Source organism: Dendropsophus ebraccatus, chromosome 3 (assembly GCF_027789765.1).
Source record: "Dendropsophus ebraccatus isolate aDenEbr1 chromosome 3, aDenEbr1.pat, whole genome shotgun sequence".
NCBI lineage: Eukaryota > Metazoa > Chordata > Amphibia > Anura > Hylidae > Dendropsophus > Dendropsophus ebraccatus.
In genome coordinates, this window is record NC_091456.1 from 44,777,055 (window position 1) to 44,795,050 (window position 17,996).

The 17,996-nt window shown below is 44.8% G+C and overlaps 2 protein-coding genes across 6 annotated transcripts in view; one reads left to right on the forward strand and one right to left on the reverse strand.

Moving 5' to 3' along the window:
- ACIN1 (apoptotic chromatin condensation inducer 1) overlaps window positions 1-15,846 on the forward strand; it is a 57,855-nt gene extending 42,009 nt beyond the window's left edge. For 4 of the 5 annotated variants that reach the window (XM_069961598.1, XM_069961599.1, XM_069961600.1 and 1 more), the window contains 11 exons: window positions 1,246-1,366; window positions 8,177-8,222; window positions 8,881-9,029; window positions 9,560-9,709; window positions 9,800-9,986; window positions 10,362-10,510; window positions 12,334-12,441; window positions 13,217-13,324; window positions 13,424-13,724; window positions 13,838-13,938; window positions 14,024-15,846. In XM_069961598.1, the coding sequence (XP_069817699.1) occupies window positions 1,246-1,366; window positions 8,177-8,222; window positions 8,881-9,029; window positions 9,560-9,709; window positions 9,800-9,986; window positions 10,362-10,510; window positions 12,334-12,441; window positions 13,217-13,324; window positions 13,424-13,724; window positions 13,838-13,938; window positions 14,024-14,302 (1,699 nt within the window). In that variant the 3' untranslated portion in view covers window positions 14,303-15,846. Of the gene's footprint in view, window positions 1-1,245; window positions 1,367-1,870; window positions 2,884-8,176; window positions 8,223-8,880; window positions 9,030-9,559; window positions 9,710-9,799; window positions 9,987-10,361; window positions 10,511-12,333; window positions 12,442-13,216; window positions 13,325-13,423; window positions 13,725-13,837; window positions 13,939-14,023 lie in introns of those variants that run through there. The other variant, XR_011362116.1, reaches the window with a different exon arrangement.
- LOC138785550 (uncharacterized) overlaps window positions 15,322-17,996 on the reverse strand; it is a 104,766-nt gene continuing 102,091 nt past the window's right edge. Inside the window, exon 7 of the mRNA XM_069961609.1 lies at window positions 15,322-16,070. Coding sequence (XP_069817710.1) covers window positions 16,019-16,070 — 52 coding nt within the window. The 3' untranslated portion in view covers window positions 15,322-16,018. The remainder of the gene's footprint in view (window positions 16,071-17,996) is intronic.

Below are 17,996 nucleotides of genomic sequence, written 5' to 3' on the forward strand. Positions count from 1 at the left end.
TGTGTGCGGTAACGTGCGCGGGGTCTGCCCCGGGGGATGCTGGGAGATCACCGACTGCCGCCTGGCATCCCCAGCCTGCCACCTCCACAGTACCGGGCAGACTGCTTAGGCCTCTTAAAGGGACAGTACACCAGCTCTTGTGTATCCGCCTGCATAGAGTGCTCACTATTGTCAGTTATAGCCAATGTATGGGAGTATACAGCTCACATGGGTAGTAACCCGGATCCATCTGTCTATTACAGTGTGACTGCGGTATACAGCTCACAGGGGTAGTAACCCGGCTCTATCTGTCTTACAGTGTGACTGGGGTATACAGCTCACAGGGGTAGTAGCCCGGCTCTATCTGTCTTACAGTGTGACTGGGGGTATACAGCTCACGGGTAGTAACCCGGCTCTATCTGTCTTACAGTGTGACTGGGGGTATACAGCTCACAGGGGTAGTAACCGGGATCTGTCTGTTACAGTGTGACTGGGGGTATACAGCTCACAGGGGTAGTAACCGGGATCTGTCTGTTACAGTGTGACTGGGGGTATACAGCTCACAGGGGTAGTAACCGGGATCTGTCTGTTACAGTGTGACTGCGGTATACAGCTCACAGGGGTAGTAACCGGGATCTGTCTGTTACAGTGTGACTGGGGGTATACAGCTCCCAGGGGTAGTAACCCGGATCCATCTGTCTATTACAGTGTGACTGCGGTATACAGCTCACAGGGGTAGTAACCCGGCTCTATCTGTTACAGTGTGACTGGGGGTATACAGCTCACAGGGGTAGTAACCCGGCTCTGTCTGTTACAGTGTGACTGGGGGTATACAGCTCACAGGGGTAGTAACCGGGATCTGTCTGTTACAGTGTGACTGGGGTATACAGCTCACAGGGGTAGTAACCCGGCTCTATCTGTTACAGTGTGACTGGGGGTATACAGCTCACAGGGGTAGTAACCCGGCTCTATCTGTCGGTTACAGTGTGACTGAGGTATACAGCTCACAGGGGTAGTAACCGGGATCTGTCTGTTACAGTGTGACTTTGGGTATACAGCTCACAGGGGTAGTAACCGGGATCTGTCTGTTACAGTGTGACTGGGGTATACAGCTCACAGGGTTAGTAACCCAGCTCTATCTGTCGGTTACAGTGTGACTGGGGTATACAGCTCACAGGGGTAGTAACCCAGCTCTATCTGTCGGTTACAGTGTGACTGGGGTATACAGCTCACAGGGGTAGTAACCCGGCTCTCTGTCTGTTACAGTGCCCCAGAGAGAGAGGACCCCGCCATGGACACCACAGAGACCCATCCAGAGGGTGAGGTCCCAGAGACTGCCCCGTCTCAGCCCCAGGACGAGAACTGTGATGCTGGTGACAAGAAAGAGGTAAGAGTGGCCGTCTGCCACAGTGTGACCATCAGGGGGCCCATCTCTGCTGATAGGGACAGGGGGGCACATGTGGGGTCTCCCACCTCATGCATATCCATATTGCAGCCATTATGCTATAAACCGCTGATAGAGACATCATTATCCTTAGATATATATCTGTAAAATAGCATGCATGGACATGGGGTGTGAGCTCTGAGACATAAGATATCTTGTGTGGGAGAAGAGTTAGCGGGCACCGCTTCATTTGGGAGGGGAAAATACACATCAGACATGGCCCTTAGTTGTATTGGCCTCGGCCTAGTGGTGAATTCCCTCTTTTTGAGCAGATAAATGAAGTTGGATGGGTAGGTGGGTTGGTGTTTGAGACCTGTGGTCCCAAACAGTGGGGTTTTCAGTGGGAGGGGGGAGATGGTGATTTAAGGTGCTCCCTGCTCTCTCCCACCTCCCTTGTCCACCAGCGAAGCTTGTATAAGTGTGTGTGCCGTTCCTTCCTCCGTAAAGACACCTGTCCCATCGCCCCAGCGCTTCTGCCAAAACCCTGCTGGACTTCCAGGCACTGCAACACCCAGTCAGAGCCCAGCTTTACCCAGGCAGCCCCGGGGGTGCCGAACAGACGCTGCTATGAGCATAAAGAAAGGAGGGCTGGGTGAGATGCTTCCTCCCCTCTATATGAAATCCAAAGTGGAGAATTGTCTGATCAAACGGACTGCCACTCCTTCCAGGCACAAAGACTGTCCTGCTGACATGTGTCCTCAGATGGCTCACCTAGATCTGGACTCCTGTGCATCACAGTGTAACATGCTTATATGTGTGTGTGGTCCTGCTGGTTTCTACCAGAAGCTTCTGCAACATTACAGATTGTTATTCACAAGGTGTCTGAAGGACTTGTACCATCAAATGAATGAAAGAAAAGCTGTATCTTCATAAACCTTCAGCTGTATTCAAAGTCAGGAGGCAGTATGCTTTCAGATGATAGTTCTTACCGCTAAAAGTCCACCGTTTGCACTCTAAAGACTGGCAAAAGCTTTTACAGTTATACAACAAGTTGACTTTCACCATGAATTACAAGACTATACAAAATCACATTCAGGATGTTGCGCAGACCTTTGGAACTGTTATCAGGCTATACAGTGACTGTGTTATACATGGAGATGTGTGACCCTGCTGTCCTGCTATGCTCAGTTATGCTACACACCAGACCTGTTTGTTCAGGGTCACACCTTCCTACTGCACCCATCTGCTACAACACGATCAGGACTCTAGACCGTAAGGGTTCCTCCACAAGTTCATGAACTCTGCTAAACCAGACTTTCAAAGCCATATTTGCCATGGATTTAAGGGGACGGGCCCCTTCTCACCCACCCTCCTCACCGTTCACCTTCCCATCTCACCCTCCAAAAACACACGACTAAACCAATTCCAAAATAAGCGGAGGGGCACCGGCTGGCCACTCCTGAGCCACGTGGGAGAGACACACGGGGTACCAGGACACTTCATCACTCCTCTGATTAATCGTTGGTTTCTTTTTATCTATTTCAATTTCTCTTCTTAGTCTGTTGGGCATTTATTTCCTTTTTTTTTTTTTTTTTTTTTTTTTTTTTTTTTTTCCCTTTATTTTTTTTTTCCTTTGTAAATCCAAATTTATTTATTGGAGATTTGCTGATTTAACAGTCTGCTCTACAGCGCATTTGATGGGATGGACTTACTGAAGTTTATGCAGTGTTATATACCATAGTTCTGAATAACTGTATGGGTAGTGACCTGCCCAAGTGTGTGTGTGTGTGTGTGTGTGTGTGTAAGATGCATGTAGCAGCTGACACAGGCCTATTGGGCATATGGTAAAGTGACTGTACCACCAGGCCCAGGCAGAAGCACTGGAGGCGAGCCGACCCACCCTTAGTGGGAGGAAACCCTAGCCCCTCTGATAGGGTTCCATTGATTCTAATGGAGTCCCGTCATGGAGAAGCTGGGGTTTCTTCCCACTAAGGGTGGGTCGGCCGCCTGGTGGTACAATCACTTTAAGCCTCTGTGGCAACTACATGCATTTTTCCCCTTTAAGCTCACAGCCAATTCTCATTTTTTATAGTTTCCCTTCCTATAGTTTCCCCTCAAATAGTGGTGTGTTGTGTGTTTTGTTTTTTTTAAACACATTCCCATCAGCATGTTTTCCCCTAGCCACACAGTAATGAGTGGATGGATCACTTGGTGTGCACACGATTCCCGAGACAGTTTCGTCCCAGTTGTCCAGATCAGTTGTGGGGGTGCCCCAACATTCGTATCATTCAGTATGTTCTCCCCCTATTCTATGGGTATGGGATTACCCATTAAATTCTTCTGTTAATCTTGGTCATTGTCCTGTGTTAAGGGGTTTGCTGTGTTTTGTTAACTTCATTTAGCAGGTTGGTACAATTTTCCTGGTGCTGTCGTATGCTGACCCAGTGTTCCCGTCAGTGGAGCTGTGTGGTCCTGGTGTGTGATGTTTTTGTGAGCTGAGCTGTCATTTTAGTCTTTCACATTTCCAGTTTACATTTGTGGTAGATTCCACCGAGGGACCGTGGGTGCATGCAAGATATGACAGTATATGGCTAAATGTAATAGCTCAGCTTTCTGTCTTAATCTCTAAATCAGTCTCTAGTCAATGACATTTCGGGTTAGAATTTTTTGTTTGATGCTTAAAGGGTACCCATCACAATAGAGATCAGCACAAAATCGCGTGCTGCTGTCTCTGACTCTGGAAGGTTGCTTTGCACAGGTCTAGTTGATTCGTTTTCATACAACGAATCCAGGGCAATGCAATCTTCCAGCTTAAAGCAGACGCACTCTATTGTGACAGGTACTCTCTAACAGTGGTAGATTCAAATGCAGACTGCCAGTGCTGTACTAGGAATGTCTGACCTGCACCATAGGGAACATACTTGATCTTAAGAAAGAAAGTATGGGATCACCTTGTAATCTGCATTTATTTAGTCATACCGTGTTCAGCTGCCACATGTGGCGGTATAGAACAAACAAGATCAGACAGGCATTAGTGTTTGGGACAGAAATGTAAGAAATTGAGCAAAATTGGATTTATTTATGGAACCTAATCAGAACAGTACATTTAAATAGATTTCACACACATCTGTTTTGCCTTGGGTGACCATCATCTAAGGGAGATGCTTCCATAATTGTTTCGCGTGGGCTGCACAAAAGTGTTAGAAATCTTCAGACATCCACTTATCCCAACATTGGTATGTGCTGGCATATGGCTTCATAAACATGTCTTCTGGCCCCAGCAAACATTTGAAGGTGTTTATGCCAAAACCACTGAAAATACTGGGATATTTGTTTGATTCTGTGATTCCAAGTAATCCCTGTGTGTTTGTGCACGCGCACACACATTCACACCCCCTTGCTGGCCAGGACCTAGGGGATTGCTGGTAAGTATAATTTACAGCTGTTGTTATGTCTTCGACTCAGATCCCAAGTGGCTCTAGGGCTTGTGGATTGTCCCTGGGGCAATCTGTGATCTAAGTTGACAGGGATGCAAAAGCATTTCAGCTCTTCAAACATATAAGTGTGTGTGATGGTGGGAATAGAATAGGTCATAATTACTTGTCCGGGTGCACCCGCAGCGCCACTGCTCACTGTCACCCGCTTGTCTCTTGCATCTCTGGCCCTGTGGTCACAACCTCGCTTAGAAATGCTCACTTAGCCAACTGGTGGCTGAGTTGGGGCACCTCTGCAGTCACCAGGCTGTGCAGGTAGTTTATGTGGGGTTTTGACTTTACAAAACTGGGAGTTGCAGGAGACCAGCGCGTGACTGAGAGGTGGTGCTGCTGGTGCACCAGTATGTGTAAGTATAACCTGATTGTTATATTCCCACCACCCTATGTCCAGGCTTTTAAGTTTGCCTGGAGTACCTCTTTTAAACCACTTTTATATCATTTTAAAGAGCAGTGAGCCGTGCAGATACCACTCTTTGTATGAGATGGTATTTCCACACAACCAAAGGTCCTCCTGTGTAAGGGTATGTTCACACTGCATAAAACAGGTAGAATTCTACCTGTCTCAGTGTGTCATTGCCCGTGTATGGGAGAGCGCACCCTCCTCCGCTGCCGTGGCTCTTTACTCAGAAGTGACATGTCACTTTGAGCGGAGAGCAGGGCTGTGGAGTCGGAGCTAGCTTTGGCTGGAGTTGGAGTCGGAAAAAAATGTACTGACTCAAACTCCAGCTTTAAAAAAAAATCTTTAAAAAATGTAGAATTGAATTTTGATATGAACTTTACAAGTTTTGCTCATGAATATATATTATGAGCAACATTCTAATAGGACACTGACCCTATTACATAAGGGTGGTCGGGGAATATATCAGTAATAGGACACTGGCCCTATTACATAAGGGTGGTCGGGGAATATATCAGTAATAGGACACTGGCCCTATTACATAAGGGTGGTCGGGGAATATATCAGTAATAGGACACTGGCCCTATTACATAAGGGTGGTCGGGGAATATATCAGTAATAGGACACTGGCCCTATTACATAAGGGGGGTCATGGAAAAGTTGTTGGTCACTATTTGGCAGTTTGTTTCTGAGCTGGAAGAGTCCATTGTGTGGGGGGAGATCTGTGCTGTTCTCTTCCTGGATGCTGGATGACTGTATATGAGCAGCAGTGTAATATGAAGATATCCTGTGTAATATAGAGGAGGAGGAGGAGAAGAAGACATTAGTGTAGCAGTAACCTCTGTCCTCTGTGTGGTGTTTTCTCTCTGGGAGAATATTGTGTGTTTTTCTTCAGTGTTCAATGGCTGCGGCTGTGTGTGGTGTGCGCTATGGCTGCAGCAGGCTGTGTGTGGTGTGCGCTATGGCTGCAGCAGGCTGTGTGTGGTGTGTGCTATGGCTGCAGCCGGCTGTGTGTGGTGTGCGCTATGGCTGCAGCCGGCTGTGTGTGGTGTGCGCTATGGCTGCAGCCGGCTGTGTGTGGTGTGCGCTATGGCTGCAGCCGGCTGTGTGTGGGGTGCGCTATGGCTGCAGCCGGCTGTGTGTGGTGTGCGCTATGGCTGCAGCCGGCTGTGTGTGGCGTGCGCTATGGCTGCAGCCGGCTGTGTGTGGTGTGCGCTATGGCTGCAGCCGGCTGTGTGTGGTGTGCGCTATGGCTGCAGCCGGCTGTGTGTGGTGTGCGCTATGGCTGCAGCCGGCTGTGTGTGGTGTGCGCTATGGCTGCAGCCGGCTGTGTGTGGTGTGCGCTATGGCTGCAGCCGGCTGTGTGTGGTGTGCGCTATGGCTGCAGCCGGCTGTGTGTGGTGTGCGCTATGGCTGCAGCCGGCTGTGTGTGGTGTGCGCTATGGCTGCAGCCGGCTGTGTGTGGTGTGCGCTATGGCTGCAGCCGGCTGTGTGTGGTGTGCGCTATGGCTGCAGCCGGCTGTGTGTGGTGTGCGCTATGGCTGCAGCCGGCTGTGTGTGGTGTGCGCTATGGCTGCAGCCGGCTGTGTGTGGTGTGCGCTATGGCTGCAGCCGGCTGTGTGTGGTGTGTGTGTGTGCGCGCTATGGCTGCAGCAGGCTGTGTGTGGTGTGTGTGTGTGCGCGCTATGGCTGCAGCAGGCTGTGTGTGGTGTGTGTGTGTGCGCGCTATGGCTGCAGCAGGCTGTGTGTGGTGTGTGTGTGTGCGCGCTATGGCTGCAGCAGGCTGTGTGTGGTGTGTGTGTGTGCGCGCTATGGCTGCAGCAGGCTGTGTGTGGTGTGTGTGTGTGCGCGCTATGGCTGCAGCAGGCTGTGTGTGTGTGTGTGTGTGTGTGTGTGTGCGCGCTATTGCGTGCCCCCACAGTGACCTTCTATATCACTGTGGGACCCCTCTCTATATCACTATGTGTGACCCCTCTCTATATCACTGTGTGACCACCTGTATATCATTATGGCTGACCTCCTATATCACATGTACAGTATCTGGCATTGTTAGCAGTGTTTCTTTGTGTATGGTGAATAATTAGTCAGAAACATAGAAGATTGTCAGCAGGAAAAGACCACCTGCTTCATCTAGTCTAGTTCTGAGTTGTTCAGGACATGGATGCTGGAGACTGGCTGCATCCACTGCATGCAAAGGAGAAGCTGCTTTATATGTTTCCTTATTCCTTCAGAAATTGCCCCAGGATCATATAGGACATTAGGGAGAAGCTGCTGAGCCAGTGTGATAAATAACTCCCCTGGTATATGACCGGCCATTTATGAAGGAGCAGGAGTCTGAGTCAGGAGTCTGAGTCAGTCCTTATAAAATTCAGGAGTCTGAGCCAGAGCTGCGGCTTACCGACTCCACAGCCCTGGCGGAGAGGGGAGGAAGCGGATGCGTGCACACTCTCCCATTCACTCACTGCAGGACACTGAGCACGGCGGGATTCCGCGGCAAAGAGGTCTGCCACGGAATTCCGCCATATTTGTTCGGTGTCAACATACCCTAAGGCGAGCAGGACATCACTGCTACTTGGTGATTTTTCTTTGTCCCCAAGAAGTTTTTTTTTTTTTAGTTGAAGCTTTTAGTTGCAGAACTTTAGTAGTTCAGAGGTTTAATAGAGATGAGCACAGTGCATATTTCCCTAACTCCATCCCATCTTATGTCCTGTAATCCGCTGTCTTACACCTACGTGTGGAGGGATTGCCTTGATTATCTGCAATTTGATTTTCTTCTCTGCTTTTATTTTTCCCTTTTGCTTATAATTTATTCTCTGTAATGGTTTGTTTATAATTGACTAACAAATTCTCTTTCTCCCCGGGGTGCCGTATTGCCTCCATCTCCTTCCTTCTTTCTCTCTACCCTTTGTCCCTTTCCTTTAGAGTTCAACGCCACCACGGACCTTTAAGAGGAAGATCTCGGTTATATGTAAGTAGCCATCTATGTTTTCTATAGTTTGGATTTCATTATGGTCTTGGTGTGGGTGGTAATATAGTTCTTTCTACGTGACTACATTTTGATATCTGGGTCCATGCGAAAAGGATTTTAAGACTTTACTTTAATGAAACACAGGACATAGGGAGAGAAAACTAGTGAAGGTTAACTTGGATTTTAAGTCTTGAGTCTATTTGGGACTAGCTGCAGTGCCAGGTACAGCTGCTACAATGGGAGTTTTTAAGATTCAGGCCTTGTAAAAGGAGATCGGGGAAACAAAAAAAATATGTACTTACACTCCTCACACCACTCTCACTGTGCCAGTCCCAGTACTTCTGTGTCAGTACAAGGACCTGTCTGCTCAGTCAGTCACTGGCTGCAGTGGTGTATGGCCTTAGCTAGTTATTGGCTCAACAGGCATGTCCCTGTGCCGACACACGAAAGTGCTGCACAGTGGGACCAACACTTGGAGGCCGGATCCTCCAGAATCCCCCTTTAATATTAAGAGATACCACCAAGTGTTCAGTAAACATCATATAGTAGGGAACAAGCCTGAAGTGTCATATTATGTAGTAACCATACAAGTGATATCAAAAACACTATTAGGTCTGTAATGCTTTATGTTTTGTTTGTTCACTTGTTTTTTCAACAGCTGCAAAGTGTTCGAGTCAGCCTTCTCCAGCCTCAGCTACAAACAGTGACAGTGAGGGAGCACACCCTGCACGGCGAAGGCGATGGGGCGCCAGCACTGCCACCACACAGAAAAAGCCTTCAATCAGTATCTCTACAGAGTCATTGAAGGTATGTTCTGGTGTACATTTTATGCATGTGTAGTTTGTCTCCTTCTCCTGATATTATTCTCTTTTCCTCCTATTGACAGCTTGTTGTCTAGGTTAGTGACTGCCACTCTGCTATAATAGGTCAGACTGAGATAGGTATAAATGTATGGAGATATAGGAGGCGTTAACTAAAATTACAAATGGCGTACGCCAGAAATAAGGTGCAGATTTTTGCAAAACTGGGTCTACATCTTTTTACTGGCGTACACTCTACATGCCTGAATGGGGAGTGACCTCCGATTTATCATGACTTACGTCTGCTACCAGGTGTAAAACACGGAAGAAATCTACATTTGCTTCTCTCTCTCTCTCTCTCTCTCTCTCTCTCTCTCTCTCTCTCTCTCTCTCTCTCTCTCTCTCTCTCTCTCAATAAATATATATACACACACACTATAGCTGTGTATACACTCTGCTTTTAGACTATAGAGATGGCTGGGGTGGTGGGGTGGTAAAGAGCAGCATGTCAGAAATTTTTTCTCCTGTTCTCGTCAGAGTTTAATCCCTGAGATTAAAGAAATCAAGCAAGAGGCAGTGGTGGATCTCCATGCAGAGGATGCTCGGATTTCTGAAGATGAAAGTGAACGCAATGGAGATGACAATTCCCATGACAAAGGCCTGAAAATTTGCAGGACTGTCACACAGGTAACAATGCATTTCCCAATGTCAAGTTAGCTTTATTGACTTGAAGATTTAAAGACACCAATATAACTTGTGATTTCCCTCAACTTCCAGGTGGTCCCTGCTGAGGTTCAAGAAAATGGCCAAGAGGAGGAGGAGGAGGCAGCATATCAAAACCAGTCAGAGGAAGCACCTGTTGCTGTACTGGAGCCTATTCCTATGGAGGTAGAGCCACCCCCTCCCAGTGAACAAGAAGTAAAGAAGCAGTTACCAGAAAGTCCAGCACAAGCAGAAGTTAGAGGTAAATTCCCATAAATATCTCGGAGGCAGACCCATATACTTACCGCTTCCACGAAGACCCGGTCCTGGAGCCCGTCCCGCCGCCGAGAGACCCCTGTCCAAAGCAACGAGTGCGCTCACCAGAGATGAGTCTGACGTCCATAGAGAATGACTGGAGCCGTCATTCTCTATGGACGTCGGACTCATCTCGGATGAGCGCGCTCACGACTTCGGACGGGGATTTCTCGCTGGTTGGGTGGGCTCCGGGACTACTTCGAAACGTTAAGTATATGGATCTGTATCTGGGGGGTCAGCCGGGGGCAGTGACAGGTTCCCTTTAACTTTAGTTGTTTTTTGTTTTTTTTTCTGTCTTAATCACTCTTTTGCCACCTTCCAGTCACCCTGGGAGATACTTTATTGAGGCGATCAATCAGTCAACAAAAGACTATCGTTTCCGTTACCATTGATGACCCTGTGCGATCTGCGTCTCAGCAACCCTCACCTCCTCGACGGAAGCCAAGCTGTATTGTACATATATGTAATCTGGTAAGTCAGACTCAAACTATTCTAGCCATTGGAAACCACAAAGCAAAGAAGTCTTTCAGCAGCACAAAAAGTCAATTTAAAGAAGTTATTATTATTTACTTATTATTATTTATTTGTTTCTTAGAACATTCATAGTTCTTTATCATTGAGTAGCATGGTTTAATCGTTGTGTATACACCCCCACATTTCCACATACACATGTGTTTGTGGTCATGCATATATTTATTATCTACATATACACTTTAGATTTCACCATCAGATTATGCATTAACATGTAACCTGGGTGGGACACACTGATATTTAATATTCATCATTTATGACTTATCCATTTATCATTATTTATTATACATATATTTTTTGTATATATAATTTTATATCTTCAAGCAGTCAGATTTCGCCACCAGGCTACACACCTGTTTTCAGCCTTTATTCATACGTGGACATGGCATAATCATCAGGACATATAAATATATACATTTTCATTTCATACGTTTCTTTCACCCACTATCAAGGGTTGCATTTTTCAACATATGTTCAGAACCATCATGGAGGCACGCCAAAAAATTGCCATTTAGACATGCCAACTGAACACTAGCATTATTTTTATAGTTCAATTGTTAATTTATCCTCAGGATATTCATCTTTAGAGCGTAGTTCAGACCGTGCGGCTCGGTCGTTTCACATGCGATAGAGTTACACATTTTTGTATTCGTTTTATTTTTAAAAAACACGACCTGGTCGCCAAGCACGCTCCAATGTGGACAGTGTGTCACCACACTCCACCTCTCTTTGTTTGCATCACATGGTTGTAGCCTACCTATAAATTACAGCATCACGTCTAGTAAATTCACACACCCATTATACTTTGTAATACTAACTGACCACTGAACTAACTTAACAGTGTCCAAGCGAGTACACCACTGATTGCACCTATTCACCCCACCTGCACACATGTGCATGGGGAAACATCTCATTGGCCATTACTTGTTTTTAAATCTCTAGTCACACACTGACCATTAGACTATGACTAAGCGCGCATGCGCGAAACGCGTCAGTCTTTCAGGCCACACAGCATGAGCTGCTCAGCTGTTTTTTAGATATGCTCTAATAAAAGTTTTTGAATTTTAAACCTCTTGGAGTGCCGGATCCTTATCACCTTCTTGCAACAATTTAAAGAAGTGTGGGTGCTCGCCTCACCAAACCGGACCAGTTCGGCATCAGGGAATCCACAATACAATAGTAGAGACAGCACTTCCAAAGAATCCAAGTGAAGTTTATTGTACACCAGTGCTGGTGTACAATAATTTTCACTTGGATTCTTTGGAAGTGCTGTCTCTACTATCGTATTGTCGACTAGCCATTGGAAAGGCACTCCATATCCAGTTTTAGAGATCCATTATTTTAGGTTTTTTGTTTTTTTTTGTTGTTTCACACTTAACCAGGAACCTGTCCCCTGGTGCCCTGCACACTGGCCCCAGTATGCCTATAGATGCTTCAAATGCTTGGCTTTTCTTTGCTCTCCTTTTCAATCAAGCTGATATGGGAGGGTAGAGGCTGTAGTGAACATGAATAGAAGCCACCTTGTCTACTACTTCCATGTCAAGTTACTATGCATTACCATAAGGAACAAGCACTGATTTAAAATAGTTAGTTGAGAAAACAGCATCAGAACATTGGTATCGACATTTAAGGTGCTTTTTAAATTACTGGACTGTGATTAACTATGCAGTGGGTTTTGTTACTGTTTGTATAGTTCAGATTTAGTTACTACTATAACCATGTTCTGGTAGAAATTTATATTTTATGTTTTTGTTTCTCTTCAGGTCCGACCTTTCACTTTGGGACAACTTAAAGAATTGCTCTCACGTACTGGTACAATTGTAGATGAAAATTTCTGGATAGACAAGATTAAATCTCATTGCTTTGTCACGGTAAGGTTTTTGCCTATATGTAGCACTGGTTATGGCATAGATAAAGGGGTGTGTGGGTTCCCCCTCCATCTGTTTTAAAACTGCCACCAACATGATATAGAGTGCTAAGGAGAAGGTTAACATATTTAAGTGTCCCAGTCCCGCTGTGCCAACTGCATTAAAAATTTTTGTTAGTGGCTCCGTCGGCTGCAGTTTACATTCCAAACAGCTTACACATTTAGAATAAGGAGACAGTTGTACCTTTCATAATCCAGCACATAGAAAATGATCTTATTCTCCAGTATACAGTGTCAGAAAGGCTTTCCCAAGCTCCTAATGTACTGCAAGCTAGACTATCATTTTTGTATGTTGGAGAAGCACAGACAGATTTGCTTCCATATTATGTTATAGCTCTAGCGTCTAGTCAGAAAGTGTTAAAGCTGAGAAGAGAGGCCAAGGCCACACTGTGTAGTGAATGGAAGACATTGTAATAGCTAGCGTCCACACATTACTGACAAGTTGAAATTAGAATTAAGTTAGGGGGGGGGGGTCTAGTGACATGCTATACAAGTGACATGCTATATACAAGTTATGTAAAAGCCACAGCACTTTTTTCTAAAATGTTTGACATGTTGGTGATCGTTTCAGTTTAGGGTTTTTTTTTAAGCTATTAGTATTTCCATTTTTTTTCTTTTTTTTACTGGCATGCATTAGCAGGAATGAAGTGTTCCTCATCTTTGACACTGTATTTCTAGTGCCATCTGTATTCCTAGTTGCTAATTTTTTTCTTTTACAGTATTCTACAGTAGAAGAAGCGGTTTCAACCAGAAACTCTCTACATGGAGTGAGATGGCCACAGTCCAATCCTAAATTCTTATCTGTAGATTTTGCAGAACAAGATGAGGTAAAACATTTAGACAGCTAAGTGTTCTAGTTAAGGTGATTAGTCACTAAACACCTTGCTCTGTGTATTACTTGACATTAATGTTGTCATTTCTTTTAGCTGGACTTTCACAGAGGTCTTCTTCCAGAGAGACCACCAGAACCCAAACCAGAGGAGCCCCCCCACCAACACTCTCACTCACACACACATGCTCCTCCATTACGAGGCGAACACAGAGAACACGAGCGGGGTGTACGAGAACAATGGGCTGAGAGGGAGCGTGAGATGGAAAGGAGGGAACGTACTCGGTCAGAACGAGAATGGGATAGAGATAAAATTCGAGAAGGTCCCAGGTCGCGTTCCAGAGACAGACGACGTAAAGAGCATGCCAAGTCCAAAGAGAAAAAGAATGAAAAGAAAGGTAATTGCCAGTTATGCTTGAGTAATTTTTTGTACTTTGTGCAGCTTATCCTATATGTAACTATTGTATATTTCACCTTGCTTTTCGCTCATTTTTTTTTTTTCCATTTTCAGAGAAAGTTCAAGAGGAACCCCCTGCTAAACTTTTAGATGACTTATTCCACAAAACCAAAGCTGCACCATGTATATATTGGCTTCCCCTTACAGATGATCAGGTATGAGATGTTCAGTTGGAGTTACTATTGGCTTAAGTGGCTAACCTTGGTAGATAAGTAAACTAATCAAAATTACCTCCTGCAGATTGTAAAGAAAGTAGCAGACAGGGCGGAGCGAGCAAAGGAGAGGGAGAAGCGCCGTAAGGAACAGGAAGAGCAAGAGGAGGAAGAGCGAAAGGAAAGAGCAAAGGAAAGGGAGAAAGAAGCAGAGAGAAACAGAGAGCGAGCACGTGAAGCAGAGCGAGAGAAAAGAAGAGAGCACAGCAGAGAACACCCCCGAGAGAGAGAACGTCGGGATCCTAAAAGACATAGCAGAAGTCGCAGCAGGAGTACACCAGTGAGGGATAGGGGAGGACGACGTTGACTCTAGTCTGCCGCTTTTCCTGACTGTCCACTCAGCTGCTATACCCCTGTCCAGGGCAGGTGGCGATAAAGGTTTTATATAATTGTGCAGGCGTTTGAAGGAACGTAGCACAGCAGGCCCTTTCACTAGCGAAATGTTTCTTTAGAAAGAAACACTCGGGCAAGGAGACTGCATCCTTCTATAGGATTCATGATACTCTCTCCTTGTATTCAAACTCCCATCCTTGGAGCATTGTCTGTTTTTACTTCTCTTCTCTTTCTTTTTGCAATTTTTCCCCCCATTTCCACTCTGCTGTCTGGTTTGTCATCTGCTCATCATTGGACCTGAAAAGTTTGTGCAATGAAGCTCCTCCCTCTGGTAACCTTGCATCTGTCAAAATGTCAGGCAGTCGGTTACTTTTTCTCCTTTTTGCCACATGTTGGCATCTTACCCAGTAAATTTTTTTTAATTTTGTGTTCCTTTTTATTTTTATTATAAATGAAGTGGATTATGAGAAAATAAAGTTCTGCATTAGTTTTATATGTCCGATGTCTTACCTGACTGATATGCCACATGCATTGTAAAATAGATGGTTTGTTGGGTTGTTTTTTAGCACATGGATAAAACTTCTATGTTGGTTTATTCTCTCCTCAATCACCCAATATTACAAGTGTACCTACTAATATGAAACCGATTGTAGTATTGGCTGGTTAGGAATGTGCTGTTACTGTATTTACTTTGTCATATATTGGAATGTGGTAATACATATAGGGATTTTTTTTTGTTTTGTTTTATAACCCCCATTCATTGAGTACTGGTGGCTTATGCACCATGTGACACTGAGGTAAAGTCTCCTGAAACATTCTAGATTTATATAAAGAATATTTTTGGGGGAGGTTGGGTTATATATATTTTTTTCTAATAATTTACATTATAAGTAAAAGAACAGAGAAACCCAGTTAAAAACCACAATTTGACAAGTTACACACTTCAGGCTTTCTAGATTAAAACAAAGTAGAGCATATATATATAATGGCAAGTTTTGGTGGTGGCAGTATATAAGAAACTTATTCTGTTAGCGAAAGTGTTTAAATTATTGATTTTATATTGATGGAGACTATTTGTTTTATATTGTACATAACTCAGTTGGCATCGTTGGAGGCTGGCTAATAATATAGGGAATGAAGAGGGCACCGCTTTCATCAGAAACCATTCTACAGAAACCCCATGTGTCATATGTGTGTATTGGTGTGGCTCTTTTTCATATAAGGAGTGTAAGCAGAAGTCCCACACCAAGACCATTGTGACTTATAATGAAATACAAGGTGCTTGGGTTTATTCTTGTACAAAATCTTTCCCACAGTTGTCTACAAGCTGGCTGGGAAAGATGTGAATGCAGCATTTTGTAAGTATAGCACAATAATCCAGTTGCATTTGTATAAAATATCACTACATGGGATAGATGAGATGCAGCCCTTGAGCGTTGGAATTTTGTACTGTATACACTTGCCTAGACTATACCATAAAAATGTAAATATGCAATAAATTCTATTACTTTCTGCCCACTGGATGTAGCATATTCTCTAAACGCACAAAAATTTTTGTTAAAATATTGCATAGTCCTGATCAGCTTGGGAAAAAAGCCCATGGTGGTGTCATAGTCTGTTCCCTGGAATGTTACGTAAAAGACTGTCATGATATTGATGATTGGCAAGCTCAAGACATTGGTGCGATCTTTTATGTGGTGGTCAGATACTCGACTGCCCAATTGTTTACTTCAACCGGGTACCTGTGGAGAGGAAATCTGTGTAAGTGATATTTCAATAAGTTGTTACTTGTTAATAGCCAGCACAAACTGTGTATAGGAGAAAAGTTGGATCCGTTTAACTATGTGCTTATTAAAGCTTTAATTAAATTGGCACCCTCTATAATTTCTGCAAACCGCTAATACAGGTGTGACGTAAGGAAGAATGCAGCCGATCAGTTGTACGTTGGAACATTTTAGTCAGAATTTGGACAGAAGGGGTAGAGCTATTAAAGGGGTTATCCAGCGCTACAAAAACATGGCCACTTTTCCCCCTACTGTTGTCTCCAGTTCAGGTGCAGTTTGCAATTAAGTTCTATTTACTTAAGTGGAACTGCGTTTCAAAACCCCACCCAATCTGGAGACAACAGTAGGGGGAAAAGTGGCCATGTTTTTGTAGCGCTGGATAACCCCTTTAAACTTTGTGCAGAGGAACAATAAAGAAGGTGCCAGTGTCAACCAATCAGATTAGTTTTAATTTTTTTTTTTATAGAGTTTAGAGGCCTTTTTAGTGTACAGTATTAGTAAGTGTTCTCACTGCACTTACTAACAGCAGCTCCTTGCGTACCCGAAAATCTGGCTTCCCTCCTCCAGGCTGTGTCGTCTTGGTCTGTCGTAATTCTGTCTATAAGATGGCCGAATGTGGAGGAGCTTGTGACTATGCTCTACCCCCAGTGTCCACCACAGAGTGTGTCTATATATTTATGGAGGACCCTAGGGGCAGGGCATGGTTACATGTTCCATGATGGCCTGTCTCCTTACAGACAGGATCTCCACAGACCAAGATGACCCCACTTTTTTGAAGTAGGTGTTCTTTTTTTCCATGAACAACAATCACACTTTATGCAGGATTCCTTTTTGCATGGAATCTTTTTCTACCGTTACCTGTTACTACTTTCTAGAGGTCCTCGCACTGTTCTCCCAGTGCCGGTATTTTGTAGAAAAACTATTTTAATTGCTGCGGTCGGCAGGGATTCAATCTGATGTGGCCTAGAGCATCCGCACCTTAAGCCTGCGGCGCCTCTCTCCCTCAACTTTCAGCTTGCCTGAGGCTATGTTCCCACACAGAATTTTTGCTCAGAAACCCGGAGTTGATTGAAAACACAGGCTATGTTCACACACTGTTAAAGTTGAGTGGATGGCTGTCATTTAATGGCAAATAATTGCTGTTATTTCAAAACAGCCATTAAAGGGGAACTCTGGATAAGAAAATTTTTCTATTAAAAGTTATATAGATGTGTCTATACAATGTATTACGGTATCTGTACAGTTCAGCCACCCTGGTAGCTGATAGAAATCCAGGAAGTAAAAAAAAGGCCTCTGTGCCAATTCACATTGCCTCCTGCTCCCACAGCTCTCCCCCCTTAGGAGACAAATCTTCCGTGCCTCTGTCTCACATTGTGTGTTTGCTGAGGACAGGCTGATGATGCAGACAGCGCAGGGTGTGATATCACAGGAGGCTTGGCTGGATCTCCCAATCTCCTGAGTGATTCACCATCTCCGAATGGCCAGAAGCAGGTGCAGCAGTAATTTTACTGATTGTGATTGGTGGGGGACTGATGATCATCTGAGGGAAAGCATTGCATTCTAGGAACTGCTCAACCAGGAAGGACAGAAACAATACAGAACAACCCTTCCCCCCCCCCCCCCCCCCCCCCCCCCCAAACAAATGGATTTTTGGTAGTTTCAAAACTGGGATAGACAGGTAAGTAATGCTGCATGTTACTGCAGAAGTTTCATTTTTTTAAAAACCTCTACCTGAAGTTCCCCTTTAAATGACAGCCATCCAGTTAATTTCAATAATGTGTAAACATACCTTGTTTTCTGAAAGAAGAGTGCATGCACAAGGAATGGGGAGTCTCTGTCTCCCTCTTGCTGTATCCACTTCTGCCTTTGGTTCAAAAACTGCAA